Here is a 17529-nt window from a genome sequence, read left to right on the forward strand (position 1 = left end):
CCGTTATCATTATTTGTGATTGTATTGCAAATTAAATATCATAAAATGTCATATCGGTATGACATTTTATGATATTTAATTTGCAATACAATCACAAATAATGATAAATAGTTGCTTTTTGTCCTGGATTTAATCTTTGAAAGCACCTTGAATATAACTTATTAGCATTGACCTCCCAAAAGAAAATGTAGTCAAGTGAACCCATAAGTCAATCCATAGATGTTATGATAGTGTAGTAGTTTAGTCAGCAAAATAAGTAACACTAAAAACTGCAACTGACCCTGCCGGTTGCTATACAGACTAGAGATCTTGACTAGATATGAGCGAATATGTTCGGGTCCCTCCTTATTCATCAATTTATAGCACTTACTGAATAAGCTGCAGAGGGAACCCGGATACATAGAGCGCTCCTGCTGAGCAGCTGTTCGGTGCAGCAGCTGCATGCGTCATGACTGTCACACAGCCGAGACACAAGCAGCTGCGGAGCTGAACAGCTGCTCAGCAGGAGCTCTCTACGTATTCGGGTTCCCTCTGCAACTTATTCGGTAAGCGCTATAGATTGCCGAATAAGGAGGGACCCCAACATATTTGCTTATCTCTAATCCTGACCACAAAGTCCCTAGTTGTTTTGGCTTGATCTGACATAGCCCTAATCACAGACTAGACCATGGCAACTCAGACCGGTGATGCCCCAAAAACCATCAAGCACTTCTCATTCATCCTGAAAAACCTACCAAACCATGCTCCTGGGGTGAGGATATGTGAGCAGCCATTTCCACCCATCTCTTTTGACTGCTCGTAAAACCTGGCCCTGGAATGGCCTAATAACTCTCTCAGCACTATATGTGCTGGAGGATGCTTTCCGAGCTCATTTTACCGAAGCTACCAACTGCGATGATACATATCTCCCCTCAAGGACCCATCAGACGGCCATCTTACATACCCCCTCTCTGCCCAAAGCTGGGGGGACTTAGCACCTCCTGCCATCAAACAGTGGACTCTCGATAGAGCATCAGCATTGCCATGTAGTTTCCCAGGCATGTGCTCCACATGAAAGTTAAAATCCTGAAGTGCTAGGAAACACCTGGTCACTCAGGCATTGTCCCTTTTCTTCTCACTCGTCCACTTCAGTGGGGCATGGTGTGACACCAGCCTAAACTTCCTGCCTTAGAGTAACCCAACATTTTAAGTACAGCCTAGATCTGTGACATTGCCATAATAATTAAACAAAAAATTAGAAAGGGAAGCAAAAATGACATAAAATCATAAAGTTTATTGATGCACAATAATTAATAATAGTAAAAAGTAATAGTAATAGGGACACAAATGAAAAAAATGGCCACTTTTAAAGGAATACACCATATGTAATAGTATAATACTGATAGAAAATTCACCTATCGTGCTAAATCTGTTCAGGCTCTCTTTTGGAAATACAAAAATTACAAAAGTATTGCAAAAAAAATATTTTGCATATACAGTATAAGGTGTATAAGGAGTTGAAAAACTTCCAATAGAAATCCTACAGCGTAAGTTCCTCCCAAAAAGAAAAAAAACTAAAAGAAGGCACAGTCTGCACTTTTAGGTAAATAGCATGTAATAGGCCACTATCCAATCCAGTGATGAGTTTAATTGGTATAACATAAAAAAACACCGCTTTCTCCAAAACTCACCACATTAATGTGGCCCAATATTACATATGTAAGTCAATAGGGTGATTCCCCTTTAAATATCATTCAAATTAGGCAATAATAAAGCATGCATGACTGATAGTGAAGCAGAAAGTTCTTAACTAACTTGTGCAAATTGCATTAGTGAATACAGAAATCTAATGAGATAAGGCACTAAAGATGTAGAAATGGTGAATAGACTTGGTATATTACCTGGAAGTGGCTGAAAGACCCCGACATGTGTTTCATGTTTAGCTTTGTCCAGGGGAGAGTATGTTCCTGCCCTAGAGGTAGTACCTTAGAGTGTCCAATGCCCACTTGATGGCCAAACATTCCTCCACTATGGAGTAGTTTTTCTTTCAGGATGACAACTTCCGATTCGGATACATTATGGGGTGCTCTTCCCCATTCACCTTTTGTGATGAGACAGCACCCAACCTGGGCTGTTTACACAGGGCTAGCTTCAGTTCCTGGAAGGCCGTCTCAGCTTTTGGAGACCACTTAGCTATAACCGACTTTGTCCCTTTAAGGATGTCCATCAGAGAGGCAGCTATCATGGCAAAGTTAGGGATAAATAAGTGGTAATATGCCCAGGAATGCTCTGGCCTGCTTCTTTGAGAGGGGTTGTGGACAACTCTCGATCTCCTCAATTCTATTTATTTGGGGCTTTATTTCACCCCTGCCTATGACATAGCCCAAATATTTAGCTTTCTCCATTCCCATGGCACATTTCTTCAGGTTTATGGAAAACCCCGCCTTCCATAGAGCATCAAGTATCTCCTGGACTTTGCTCAGATGGCTTCCCCAATCCTGGCTGAAGATCACAATGTCACCCAGATAGGCCGCTGCATACCTGAGAAGTGAGGATCCGGTTCATGGCTCTCTGGAAGATAGCTGGAGCATCTTGTAACCCAAACGACATCTTTGTATGCTGGAAGCATCCCTCTGGTGTTGAGGAGGCAGTCTTCTCCTTGGGTCATGGGACATGGGAATTTGCCAATACCCTTTTGTGAGATCAAGGGTGGTTATGTATCGGGCTGGCCCTAGCCTCTCAATCAATTCTTCGACACGGGGCATTGGGTATGCATCGAACTTAGAAACCTCATTCAGCTTCCTATAGTCATTGCACAACTGACAATCTTCTGGTTTCAGTGCTGTGACTATGGGACTGGATTAGCCACTCTTGAATTCTCCAAGGCCTCCTAGGCTCAGTATCCATTTCACCTCTTTTGAGATCACCTCTCGGCGGGCTTCAGGAATCCAATATAGCTTCAAGTTTACCTGGACACGAGGCTCCATCATAAACTCCTGCTCTATGTTCTTAGTACAACCTGGTAGTTCTGAGAACATGTCTCTGCTCTCGGCTTTGTTGCTTTTGGGCACATCACAGCGTCTTTGCCACCTTAACCTGTACACTTTCGCATGTGCCTCTGTTCTTTGAGAAGGTGTTCTTTCACGATGGGCATCATCACAGCAATTCTCTCTTGCTTCTGGGCCACATGTTCGATTACACTTGAGTAGGGTGTAGACTCCGCCTCCCAGGTCTCCTTCGCTATGTCAGGAGTCTTCGGGGGTATCGGGCATACAAGAGTACAAAAGGGGAGAATCCAATAGAGGCTTGTGGGACTTCGCTGATGGAGAACAGAAGGTATGACAGTAGACAGTCCCAGTCTCAGCTGTTCTTCTCTATGACCTTCTTTAACATGGCCTTCAAGGTTTTATTAAACCTTTTCACTAAGCCATCTGTCTGTGGATGGTAGACATGGAATTCCTCTTAAATTGCTCTCCTCTATTAGACACAATATTGTCTGTAAATTCTGGAGAACTTTTTGTAGGAAACTGGGAATTGTATTTTCCTCTGCCTACCATGTTGAAACCAACAGACAGGAGCAATCAATCTTTAGAACACATTTTAAGGTGTTTGTTTTGTTGTGATTCACAAAGACTGGTCCTCATTTTTATCTCTCGCTGATTTCACCTTGGGTCTGTCTGTTCGGTCAATTAGTCCTCTGGAACCTTAGTTTTTTTTTTGTAATTATGGCTTTCATCTGCATTTGTGTTGTCACATCGCTCTCCCCTGCGGCCGTCATACTTACCTGTCCTCGGTGTCCTGGCGCGCCTCCAGAGTGAGAGTGCGTCGCTCGTTGTCCTTCTGGTTCCGCGGCCGGCTCCGGGGTCCCGTCGGGTGCGCACGTGCACATCTCGCAGCTGAGGCTGTGGCTGCGCCATCTCGGGTTTTCTATGGTCCTGGAGGACCGTGACCTGGAAGTCCTGTGGAGCGCACCACCTATATCAGGCAGCCTCTTCCTGTAGGCTACGCCTGATTATCATTTGTGTCTTTCTATGATTCGGGCACCTGTTCTCCCCTGCATCTTAGTATCTCCTGGCTACCTGCTCTTTGTTGCACTGCCGCGTTATTATCTCCTGTGCCTTCACCTAGATGCTCTTTGTGTTCTCTTTTAGTGCATGCCTGCTCCAGCCTGCGCCTGCCTTCTCCTGTGTCACCATTCCCCTCCTGATTATTCCGCTTCAGACTACCCCTTCCATACTAACTGAAATCCCTCCCTGCGGTCTTCAGTCTCTTCTGCCAGCCTCAATACAGTCCGCTTTGTCTCCTCCGCTTGTGTCTCCTACTGTCTATCTATTGGTACCAGCCATCGCAGCAATAGTCTCCCCTGAGCCTGCCCCTGACGCTCCCTGTATAGAGGGTGGCCCTCACTAGGACAGCTCACCCGGGGGAGGTTCGTTGCCATGACCCTGCGGGTTCACTTTATTAGCTCCACAATTTCTCACAGTGAATCTCCCCAGGGAACCCGATCAGTCCCCGGATGCTCCCAGCGGAACACCACCTCTCTCCATACACCTCCTGGGGTGTTCGTTTGGGCTGTAGCGGACCGCCAGTCGGTCCCTGAGGTCAGATATGCGATCCCAGTCCAGGTTACTACAAAACCGGCCAGGTGGAAGGGCTGACAGCAGCTTTAATGGGACCAGCAGGGCCTCCAGGGCCACCGGGGCAAGGTCGATGACATTACCTGCTCCCGTTGTCTTTCCGGTGCTGGTATCCTCTGCTGGGGTCGGTGATGCTGGCTGCAGGGTTGGTTGCCACTCCCACACCTCCAGCAGGGTCGCTTTCCACTCTGACATGGCGGTGACTTGCAATTTCAGGAGCTGGCGAATCCGCTTCCAAGAACTCCGGGTCCAATGCTGGCAACTGGTTCGGGCTCCCATCCCCTTGGCTAGGGAAGTCCTTTGCTTCCTCCCCCCGCTCCGGCTAGCCATCGCTCTCCATCTTGGTTTCTGGGTTGCTCCCTGTTGCGCCTACGTGTAGTTTCCACTCTCTCCTTCATGGACGATTCCTTCTTCCTTCTTTCCCCCATCCTAGACCAGGAGGTAGATCCCCCTGGCCGACGGGCATGTTCTGATTGTATACAAATATCCACAGTGGGTGGGCATGATGTTCGCGCCTTTCAATAACTCAGCCCATGATGAGCAGCTTCAGCACTCCCATTTGCATAAACATAGCGTGTCTTGTCACAGTCTTTTTACAGTCTTTAGGTGCACGGGACCCGGTGTACCGGGTTGGTAGATCCTGTTCGAGATGCCAAAATGGAGCGCCCATCAGGGCCGTGGGGATACTTGGTACCAGGCCGGTTCTTAAAGGGATGTGTCACGGCAGCAGTGACCTGGTCCAATGAAAAATGATGATTAGAGGGGAAATAAAGTTTATAATAGATGGTTCGTGACGCCACCTGTGGTACTCGGCCAAGGATGGCCGACGCTGCTTAAAGAGACCGCTGGGGCTGATGGTGATGCAGCAGAGTTGGTACAGCTCTCCACAGGTAGAGCTTAGTCCCAGGGCAATTTTATTGTTAAAGATGGTGATAATGGATGTAGTGCAGGGTGGATGGCACAGTTAATAACTCCAAGGACACAGCAGGGTGCAGTTTCCACACTTTTACTCATGCTTTGAAGTGCAGGCCAAGACCTTAGTTACAGATGACAATGGAGGTCTGGGGAGCCTGGAAGCAACTTAGGATCCACTAAGCCAGATGGGTTTTGAGGCCTCCTTACTGCACTGTCCTTTGAGGTCCTTGCTGCCTAAAACTATGCTAAGTCCTCTGTTGCTTATTGTTCTGAAGTACTTGCCCATATGGCAGGCAGCTTGAGCCTATTGCAGATGTCACTTGTTTATGGTGGCTCTGGTCTGCTGCTGTGCCTTCAGGTGTTTGCTGGGCCAGGAGACCTACAATCCACTGCCCTCTGGATTTAGCTGCTGGGACTGTTGTACCTGTCACGGACTTCGGCATCCGGCTTCTAGTGCTGTGCTTCTGGAGTGAGCTTGGTCACAGTTCCACTCCCCAGGTTCTCTTTCACTTCTCTCCTCACTCAGTCCTCTCCTGTCTCTCTCAGTCCCAGACACTGACTGACTGACTGACCCCTCCTCCAGGCAGGAACTAATAGAGAAGCTCCCCTGAAACTGGGTTTAGAGCTCCCCCTTCTAGCCTGGAGTCAGGAAAAGTGTTGGATGTAAGTGTTATCTGGTCAGGGAACCCCTCCTTGCTTTCAGGCATGTCATCACCCCCTGTGAGGAAGGCAATGCCACTATGGCAACTGGACTCCTGGGGTGCCACACTGGCCTTCAGCAAACAGCAGTTAGAAAGTCAGAAAGTAAGCTTGCCAGGGTAAGTCATACAGCATGAAGCCAGTAGCTCTGTGCTCCATCTCAACTGGAGCAGTATCAATGTCCTGAGGCACTGATACTGTCAACAGCATAGCAGACAATATGTCCCACGGTCGGACCGGCCCATCAGGCATTTACCAGACTTGCTAATGGCCAGTCTGGCCCTGGATTCAGAATAAGTAATGTTGTCTTCAGGATTTGTCTTCAGACATTTATTAAAACCAATCAACCAATGTCCTATATTAATTACTGAGGGCACTTCACATCAAGATATAACACAATTCCCATATACCGCTATACAGGATAACGAAGAGATCCCAAATGTTTTAAAAACAATTTTTATTACAAATAAAATTAAAAAACACATCTTAAAAAGCAAAATGCCATTTTAGGGGGCGCCAGAGCACAAAATTACAATTATACAGTAATAAGACACCTATTTTAATATTACTCCATAACACAAATAAATAATGCTGTAATCCATGTATTCTCAATAATGGAGACAATGAATACAATCAATTTTATCAGCAGTGCAATAGTTAAGTGTGTACTGAGAAACGCATGAAAAAATAACACTCGAATGAGCTACCAATCTCACATGCACTACACATCCAAATCACTGCCAAATTGGCATATATATATCTCAAAAATTGCCCACTAACATATGGAGCCAGATGGTAATACTAATTAGTAGCATAAGAAAGTACCTTACTAACAAAAGGATAGAAACAGCAATAAGCTGCAGGCTGGCAATGAAAAATAGAACAGATCCACGTGTGCGGTAACACTGACAAATCCTATAGCGAAAAGGGAAATCCCCCAGCCCTTAGCCATCCAAATCCGAGGTATAATATCCTAAATAAATATATTTACCGGTGTATCTAGGTGCCCGTGGCGTCCCCTCACCCCGATGCGCTTTTCACCGCCAGCTTCTTCCAGGGGGCGTGTCTAAGGTACAGGGCGGCAGGTTCTTATATGAGCGCCGTGTCGCTGAAATCCAGTCTGCAGTAGCGGCGCATGAAGCCCTAGCATTTTGCTTTCTTAGATGTGTTTTTTAATTTTATTTGTAATAAAAATTGTTTTTAAAACATTTGGGATGTCTTCGTTATCCTGTATAGCGGTATATGGGAATTGTGTTATATTTATTAAAACCATTTATGACTAAATGGCATGAAAAAATGTATCATGCCAGATATGGTCTTATTTACGCAGTTTGTAGCAACTATTGCTAGTGCCGAATGTATGAATATAAATATTATTTGCAATCTAATATATAAAGCTCAATGTGGGTGTGTATGTATGTGTGTGTGTATGTCCGGGATTGGCATCCGCACCGTCGCAGCTACAGCCACAAAATTTGGCACAGTCGCACGTCTGGACCCCGAGAGCGTCATAAGCTATGTTGTGAGGCGAAATTTTAACCCCGCACGTTCCAATTCACCAAACAATTTTGCCCCTATCTACATAATGGGGAAAAAGTGTGTGCGTATCAAGCCCCGTCCTCATTATGATGTCATAATGGTTGCCATGGCAACGCTGATGTCGTCATATGTTGCAAGCCCCGCCCCTCATTATGATGTCATAATAGGTTGCAATGGCGAAGATGCTTTCACTATGGTTGCGATGGTGAAGATGATGTCTTAATACGTTGCAATGGTGACAGTTATGTCATAACGGTTGCCATGGTGGTGATGATGTCATAATGGGTATATGGGCACGGGACTATGGGATGGAGGATGTGTGATGGGTATATGGGCACTGGACTATGGGATGGAGGATATGTATGACGGGTATATGGGCACAGGACTATGGGATGGTGGATATGTATGATGGGTATATGGGCACGGGACTATGGGATGGAGAATATGTATGATGGGTATATGGGCACTGGACTATGGGATGGAGGATATGTATGACGGGTATATGGGCACGGGACTATGGGACGAAGGATGTGTGATGGGTATATTGGCACTGGACTATGGGATGGCGAATATGTATGATGGGTATATGGGCACGGGACTATGGGATGGAGGATATGTATGATGGGTATATGGGCAGGGGCAATGGGATGGAGGATGTGTGATGGGTATATGGGCATGGCACTATGGGATGGAGGATGTGTGATGGGTATATTGGCACTGGACTATGGGATGACAAATATGTATGATGGGTATATGGGCACGGGACTATGGGATGGAGAATATGTATGATAGGTATATGGGCACGGGACAATGAGATGGAGGATGTGTGATGGGTATATGGGCACTCGACTATGGGATGGAGGATATGTATGATGGGTATATGGGCACGGGCCTATGGGATGGTGGATATGTATGATGGGTATATGGGCACGAGACTATGGGATGGAGGATAATTATAATTTGTTATAACTAACCACAGTTAGTCACTATGCCTGGGCAGCACCGGGCTCTTCAGCTAGTAGTTAATATAGTTCAAAATTACGGGCTATAGTCCAGAACAAAAATGCAAATAATGCAGACATGACGATCATATCCTGATTGAGACGAATCATGACAAGAGTTAGTGCTGATTTAATGAGAAAGCGAAAAAGGGGGAAGCGGGTCAGAAGCCTCAAGATCAAATCCCTTAGATTGGGGTTTAGTACTCTGTATACATCTAAACAGCAAAAAAGAACAGTTTAGGGTATGTGCACGCACTGCAGATTCACCTGCGGGTTTTTTCCCGCGGAACCGCAGGTAAAACCTCAGGTAAAGTGACCTGCGGTTTTGCTGCGGTTTGGCCTGCGGTTTTGCCCTGTGGTTTGACACCTGGACAATGGAATAGGTGGAAAACCGCAGGAGAATCCGCAGAAACAATTGACATGCTGCGGAAAAAAACCCGCAGCTTTTCCGCAGGAAAAAAACCGCAGCGTGAACACTGCGGTTTTGAAAACCCATAGGCTAACATGGTAAAGTACCATGTCTGCGGAACTGCTGCAGTTCTGCAGGGCCAAAACTGCAGCAAAACCGCAGCAAAACCGCAGCGTGTGCACATACCCTTAAGCTCAGTATGTCACGTCATATGAGTGTGGTGAATTGGGTTGACGAAGGCAGCTATATGGGAATTGAATTCTGTCATTAAGTATAAAAGAAAAAAGTGCCCTAATTAACATAGGAAAACTTTACGATCTTTCAGATTTTAATCTGTTGATATATATGGAAGAATGGGCCAAAATCCCACCTGAGCAATGCCTGCGACTAGTTTCTCCATACAAAAGGTGTCTTGAAGCTTCGTCACTAACAAAGGCTTTTGTACCAAGTATTAATTAATCAGGCCACCAAATGCTCTCGGAATGCACAAAATGGTAATTCTTTGGGGGTAATAGATTTTATGTTGACACATTGATTAATTAACAATGTTATCCGCTGCAGATCGTCCTGCTGCCAGTAACGAGATATTCTATATGTACAGAATGATCGTATCTCATGACTAGATATTTTTTTATATTCTACATTCTCATATAAAATGTCTCTAACCTTCTGCCTCGCTTCCCATTAACGATGGTTCTGTGCACAGAGACTTGAGCTCTTCTGGCTATAAACAGGTTATTAACCATTGATCAGCACCATGGCGGTGATCAGTTGACACATGTAAATCCCTTAGAAGGATGATTTGTCCTCTTCCCAGGAATTGCTCTGATATCGACCACTGCTCAGACTTTTCTCTGCCGGTTATTCATTAACGCAGAGTATTTTTTATTGCCATTTTCTGCTTTCCTTATTGCTTTGTGCTTTTGATGATCTGATTTGTAGTGAAGGTTTATGTCTGTATTCAGAAGGTAACACTAAAGATGAAGTGAAGAACATCAGCGCAGATCTAGAGAAGCGAAGGTAAGAGGCTAAATCACTCATCTCAATCACACTAAAGACATGAAATATCCCCGGGATATTCCATAAATGATGGCTGCCCGGGCTCTCTTCTGTCTTGAGAATGGGACCACGTTACATCATTCGCTTCTTTTGGAGTCTTTAGGATATGGAAAGGCTGTAATCTGTGTTTTATTATGGTGTCTGGCCTTCAGAGATGTTACAGTGTTTAGCATGGAGCCACATCATCTTTGTATAACCACTGAGCCTACAGAAAGAACTACCCACCAAGAAACTTAGTATACTTAAAAGGTAAAGTTTCACTCAAGACAGAATAGAAAAAACATATAACATTGAAAATTACTTTAGTTTGATACAGTTTGATATATTAAAAGTTGTTTATTCCTCCGATATGGGGTTACTATGAGGTCTGCGGCCATGACTCCAAAATTATTTTTAGTTATCCGCATTTTTGGCTATTGGCCTTATTTTTCCTCCCCTTTCCTTTTTGTTTTTGCTTTTTTTTGCATATAATTTTTGTTATAAATAGAGATCTGGTCTCACTTATGTGTGAACTGAGTTGGTAAAAAATAAAAAATTCCCCCATTTCATTACTTGGTACACATTATTAGTTGTAGTATCTCATGACATCCAGTGTAATCTTAGATTGATGTGATCATTAATTTTGGGTATTTCAAGTATCTTAGTTTTTTCACTCTACAATTATTTTATTATATATATGTATATAATATATTTTATATATCATATAATCATACATGATATTTCATTCATAATACACTTTGGTATTTGATCACATATTTATTATATATATATATATATTTATATACATATATATACTAGCTGAAGAGCCTGGCGCTGCCCGGGCATAGTAACTAACTGTGGTTAGTTATAGCAAATTATAATTATCCTCCATCCCATAGTCCCGTGCCCATATACCCATCATACATATCCACCATCCCATAGGCCCATGCCCATATACCCATCATATATATCCTCCATCCCATAGTCGAGTGCCCATATACCCATCATACATATCCTCCATCCCATAGTCGAGTGCCCATATACCCATCACACATCCTTCATCTCATAGTCCCATGCCCATATACCCATCATACATATCCTCCATCCCATAGTCCCGTGCCCATATACCCATCATGCATATCCGCCATCCCATAGTCCGGTGCCCATATACCCGTCATACATATCCTCCATCCCATAATCCAGTGCCCATATACCCATCACACATCCTCCATCCCATAGTCAACCATTATGACATCATAATGAGCGGCGGGGCTTGCAACCTATGATGAATCAGCGTCGCCATGGCAACCATTATGACATCATAATGAGGGGCAGGGCTTGATACGCACACACTTTTTCCCCAGTATGTAGATAGGGGCAAAATTGGTGAATTGGAACGTGTGGGGTTAAAATTTCGCCTCACAACATAGCCTATGACGCTCTTGGGGTCCAGACGTGTGACTGTGCCAAATTTTGTGACTGTAGCTGCGACAGTGCGAATGCCAGTCCCGGACATACATACATACGTACGTACATACATACACACCCACATTGAGCTTTATATACTGTATTAGACTAGCTGAAGAGCCCGGCGCTGCCCGGGCATAGTAACTAACTTTGGTTAGTTATAACAAATTATAATTATCCTCCATCCCATAGTCCCATGCCCATATACCCATCATACATATCCACCATCCCATAGGCCCGTGCCCATATACCCATCATACATATCCTCCATCCCATAGTCGAGTGCCCATATACCCATCACACATCCTCCATCCCATAGTCCCATGCCATATACCCATCATACATATTCGCCATCCCATAGTCGAGTACCTATATGACATATGGCAACCATTATGGCATCATAATGAGGGGCGGGGCTTGCAACCTATTATGTAGATAGGGGCAAAATTGTTTGGTGAATTTGAACGCGCGGGGTTAAAATTTTGCCTCACAACATAGCCTATGACTCTCTCGGGGTCCAGACGTGTGACTGTGCCAAATTTTGTGGCTGTAGCTGCGACGGTGCGGATGTCAATCCTGGACATACATACATACACACCCACATTGAGCTTTATATATTAGATATATACTAGCTGAAGAGCCCGGCGCTGCCCGGGCATAGTAACTAACTGTGGTTAGTTATAGCAAATTATAATTATCCTCCATCCCATAGTCCCGTGCCCATATACCCATCATACATATCCACGATCCCATAGGCCCGTGTCCATATACCCATCATACATATCCTCCATCTCATAGTCGAGTGCCCATATACCCATCACACATCCTCCATCCCATAGTCCCATGCCCATATACCCATCACACATCCTCCATCCCATAGTCCCATGCCCATATACCCATCATACATATCCACAATCCCATAGGCCCGTGCCCATATACCCATCATACATATCCTCCATCCCATAGTCGAGTGCCCATATACCCATCACACATCCTTCATCTCATAGTCCCATGCCCATATACCCATCGCACATCCTCCATCCCATAGTCCCGTGCCCATATACCCATCATACATATCCACGATCCCATAGGCCCGTGCCCATATACCCATCATACATATCCTCCATCCCATAGTCGAGTGCCCATATACCCATCACACATCCTTCATCTCATAGTCCCATGCCCATATACCCATCGCACATCCTCCATCCCATAGTCCCGTGCCCATATACCCATCATACATATCCACGATCCCATAGGCCCGTGCCCATATACCCATCATACATATCCTCCAGCCCATAGTCGAGTGCCCATATACCCATCACACATCCTTCATCTCATAGTCCCATGCCCATATACCCATCATACACATCCTCCATCCCATAGTCCCGTCCCCATATACCCATTACATTCTCCATCTCATAGTCCCATGCCCATATACCCATCATACATATCCACCATCCCATAGGCCCGTGCCCATATACCCATTACATTCTCCATCTCATAGTCCCATGCCCATATACCCATCATACATATCCACCATCCCATAGGCCCGTGCCCATATACCCATCATACATATCCTCCATCCCATAGTCAACCATTATGACATCATAATGAGCGGCGGGGCTTGCAACCTATGACGACATCAGCGTTGCCATGGCAACCATTGTGACATCATAATGAGGGGCAGGGCTTGATACGCGCACACTTTTTCCCCATCATGTAGATAGGGGCAAAATTGTTTGGTGAATTGGAAGGCGCGGGGTTAAAATTTCACCTCACAACATAGCTTAGGACGCTCTCGGGGTCCAGACGTGTGACTGTGCCAAATTTTGTGGCTGTAGCTGTGACGGTGCGCATGCCTATCCCGGACATACACACACATACATACACACATACATACATACATACATACATACATACATACATACACACTTTGAGCTTTATATATTATATTTGAAAAATCGGCGCTGGGCATGTGGTGGCGTGAGCAGGGGAACCTCTCTGTTCTTTGTAGGTGGGAAAACTTGCAAAGCGACAGTGTATAAAACACTTATTTTCCCCACTGTATATATGTGGTGTGTGCGTGTGTATTATATATATGCACTGGGGAAAATAAGTATTTGATGCACTGTCGATTTTTTGCAAGTTTTCCCACCTACAAAGAATGGAGAGGTCCCCCTGCTCAGGCCACCACATGTCCAGGTCCGTTTGAAATTCCCCAATGACCATCTAGATGATCCAGAGGAAGCATGGGAGAAGGTCATGTGGTCAGATGAGACCAAAATAGAACTTTTTGTTATTAACTCCCCTCACCATGTTTGGAAGAAGAAGGATAAGAACTAGCCCAAGAACAATGTCCCAACCGTGAAGCATGGTGGGGGAAACATTTTGTGGGTGCTTTTCTGCAAAGGGAGCAGGATGACTGCACCGTACTGGAGGGAGGATGGATGGGGTCATGTAATGCAAGATTTTGGCCAACAAAATCATTCCCTCAATAAGAGCATTGAAGATGGGTTGTGGCTGGGTCTTCCGGCATGACAATGACCCAAAACACACATCTGGGGGCATTAAGGAGTGGCTCCGTAAGAAGCATTTCATGGCCCTGGAGTGGCCTAGCCAGTCTCCAGACTTGAACCTAATAGGAAATCTTTGGAGGGAGCTGGAACTCAATGTTGATTAGCAGCAACCCTGAAACCTGAAAGATCTGGGGAGATCTGTATGGAGGAGGGGGCCAAAATCCCTGCTGCAGTGTGTGTGCAAACCTGGTCAAGAACTACAAGAAACGTCTGACCTCTGTAACTGCAAACAAAGGTTTCTCTAAACATATTAAGATCTGTTTTCTATTGTATCAAATACTTATTTCCTGCAATAAAATGCAAATTAATTATGTAACAATCCTACAATATAATTTTCTGGATTTTATTTTCAGATTCTGTCTCTCACAGGTGAAGTGTACCTGTGATAAAAATTACAGCCCTCTCCATTCTGTGTAGGTGGGAAAACTTGGAAAATCGGGAGTGTATCAAATACTTATTTTTCCCACTTCCTCCAAACACAGTGAGTGGAGTTGATACCAAAAAGTTCTATTTGGTCTCATGTGACCCCATGACCTTCTCCCATGCCTCTTCTGGATCATCCAGATGGTCACTGGCGAACTTCAAACGGGCCTGGACATGTGCTGATGTGAGCAAGGGGACTTTGCGTGTCCTGCAGGCGCTCATAGCAATCTGGTAATGACAACCATAGAAGTCTGTTGCAGGCCTCTGGTAGTCTTGCTGATTTTTACTGATTTTATTAGCCCCCTTAAGGGCTTGAAGATGCATAAATCACAGTCTTTTAAGCTCTGTCACAGGCAGGGTTTCAAAGGAATTCTGTGATGACAGTGATATATATATAATTGAGACTTTGATTTGAAACCTGATAATATACATTACAGATTTCCTTCCCACTAATCAGACACTTCTTGCCTTCACCAGCGTTCTAGGCTCTCCATTCACTGAGAAAAAGCAACTGAGGTCCCAGAGAACATGGTGTCACATAGGAGAAGTTCTAATTGCCCCTCTGCCACCCCCTCCCAAAAAAAATATTTGACATCAAAGAATAGCATACCTCACAACTTTGCAACTCTTACAAAGTAAAAACCAGGACCAGGATGCCAATACAGCTAAAAGTATGGTGCTAGTTGAGGGGGTCCGGGCTCAACTCAAGGGCCTAATAGTGTTCGTGTTGTGTGCCACCACTGACGGTACGCCCCTGGCTGAAGTGTGTCTTTCTCAAAGGTGACTGCAGGTGTCATGTGACACAGCCCAGTATCCTCTACGGAGAGGGGAGGAGTAAGGAGCAGACAGACAAACCATAGTGCAGAGCTCTGCAATAAGTGTTTTACCTGACATCAGAGCTTTATTCAGCTCAACACAGCTCAGCTCTGCTGTATGCTGTCCTCCATGAGATTGCAACTTTTCTCTGGGAGCTAAAAAGTGAATGAAAAGCAGGAATCCCCCTGTCTGAGCTGAGCTTTCTATGGGAAAAATCACTGCTGCTTGTCTCCTCCCTCAGCAAAAAGTAGATTGCAAGTTACAGATAGAGCAAGGAGAGGGGAAAACTAGTGTCAATGCAGAATAAAAGTCACATAATGGCCAGAAATGGTGATATTCCTCCTGTACACACACAACAATCTGAACAATTACTTGAAAGCAGCTACCCTTTGAGTTTAGGGCAATACTGTGTCACTTAGCTGACTACTTTCCAAGGGTCCACATCACAAAGTGTAGTCTTTCACCCATTCATTAATTATGTGCATACATTTTTATTAATGCTGTTTAATTCTTAGATTTTGCAAGCCGAGACTAAAACGTACCAGATTTATCACAATGGTTCATGCTTTTTGTTGAATACGGCGCTCATTTACTCTGCATAGTTTAACTTTACACCCCCTGTTAGTTAGTTACCTTTATTCTAGAAATTTACTACGTTATAACATTTTTTGTACAGTATTTCATGTTAGACCATGCTCCTTTTAGATAAGATGTGGTCATTTTCAGAGACTTCATGCACCTTCATAGGAAAAGTGCAGAAAATTCCTCCTGACCCGCCCTTAGGCCAGGTACAGTGGGGAAAAAAGTATTTAGTCAGTCAGCAATAGTGCAAGTTCCACCACTTAAAAAGATGAGAGGCGTCTGTAATTTACATCATAGGTAGACCTCAACTATGGGAGACAAACTGAGAAAAAAAAATCCAGAAAATCACATTGTCTGTTTTTTTTTCATTTTATTTGCATATTATGGTGGAAAATAAGTATTTGGTCAGAAACAAGCAATCAAGATTTCTGGCTCTCACAGACCTGTAACTTCTTCTTTAAGAGTCTCCTCTTTCCTCCACTCATTACCTGTAGTAATGGCACCTGTTTAAACTTGTTATCAGTATAAAAAGACACCTGTGCACACCCTCAAACAGTCTGACTCCAAACTCCACTATGGTGAAGACCAAAGAGCTGTCATTGGACACCAGAAACAAAATTGTAGCCCTGCACCAGCCTGGGAAGACTGAATCTGCAATAGCCAACCAGCTTGGAGTGAAGAAATCAACTGTGGGAGCAATAATTAGAAAATGGAACACATACAAGACCACTGATAATCTCCCTCGATCTGGTGCTCCACGCAAAATCCCACCCCGTGGGGTCAGAATGATCACAAGAACGGTGAGCAAAAATCCCAGAACCACGCGGGGGCACCTAGTGAATGAACTGCAGAGAGCTGGGACCAATGTAACAAAGCCTACCATAAGTAACACACTACGCCACCATGGACTCAGATCCTGCAGTGCCAGACGTGTCCCACTGCTTAAGGCTGTACATGTCCGGGCCCATCTGAAGTTTGCTAGAGAGCATTTGGATGATCCAGAGGAGTTTTGGGAGAATGTCCTATGGTCTGATGAAACCAAACTGGAACTGTTTGGTAGAAACACAACTTGTCGTGTTTGGAGGAAAAAGAATACTGAGTTGCATCCATCAAACACCATACCTACTGTAAAGCATGGTGGTGGAAACATCATGCTTTGGGGCTGTTTCTCTGCAAAGGGGCCAGGACGACTGATCCGGGTACATGAAAGAATGAATGGGGCCATGTATCGTGAGATTTTGAGTGCAAACCTCCTTCCATCAGCAAGGGCATTGAAGATGAAACGTGGCTGGGTCTTTCAACATGACAACGATCCAAAGCACACCGCCAGGGCAACGAAGGAGTGGCTTCGTAAGAAGCATTTCAAGGTCCTGGAGTGGCCTAGCCAGTCTCCAGATCTCAACCCTATAGAAAACCTTTGGAGGGAGTTGAAAGTCCGTGTTGCC

The 17529-nt window shown here is 44.7% G+C and overlaps 1 protein-coding gene across 3 annotated transcripts in view; it reads left to right on the forward strand.

The window, feature by feature from the left end:
• LOC141050831 (interferon-induced very large GTPase 1-like) overlaps positions 1-17529 on the forward strand; it is a 178833-nt gene that overhangs the window by 105680 nt on the left and 55624 nt on the right. Inside the window, exon 2 of one of the 3 annotated variants that reach the window (XM_073547505.1) lies at positions 10145-10199. The exons of 1 other annotated variant lie outside the window; for it this stretch is intronic. In XM_073547505.1, coding sequence (XP_073403606.1) covers positions 10145-10199 — 55 coding nt within the window. Of the gene's footprint in view, positions 1-10052; positions 10200-17529 lie in introns of those variants that run through there. One more of the 3 variants, XM_073547507.1, reaches the window with a different exon arrangement.

Source organism: Dendrobates tinctorius, unplaced genomic scaffold, assembly GCF_039654945.1.
Source record: "Dendrobates tinctorius isolate UK_male_01 unplaced genomic scaffold, ASM3965494v1 ptg000152l, whole genome shotgun sequence".
In the NCBI taxonomy this organism is placed as follows: domain Eukaryota; kingdom Metazoa; phylum Chordata; class Amphibia; order Anura; family Dendrobatidae; genus Dendrobates; species Dendrobates tinctorius.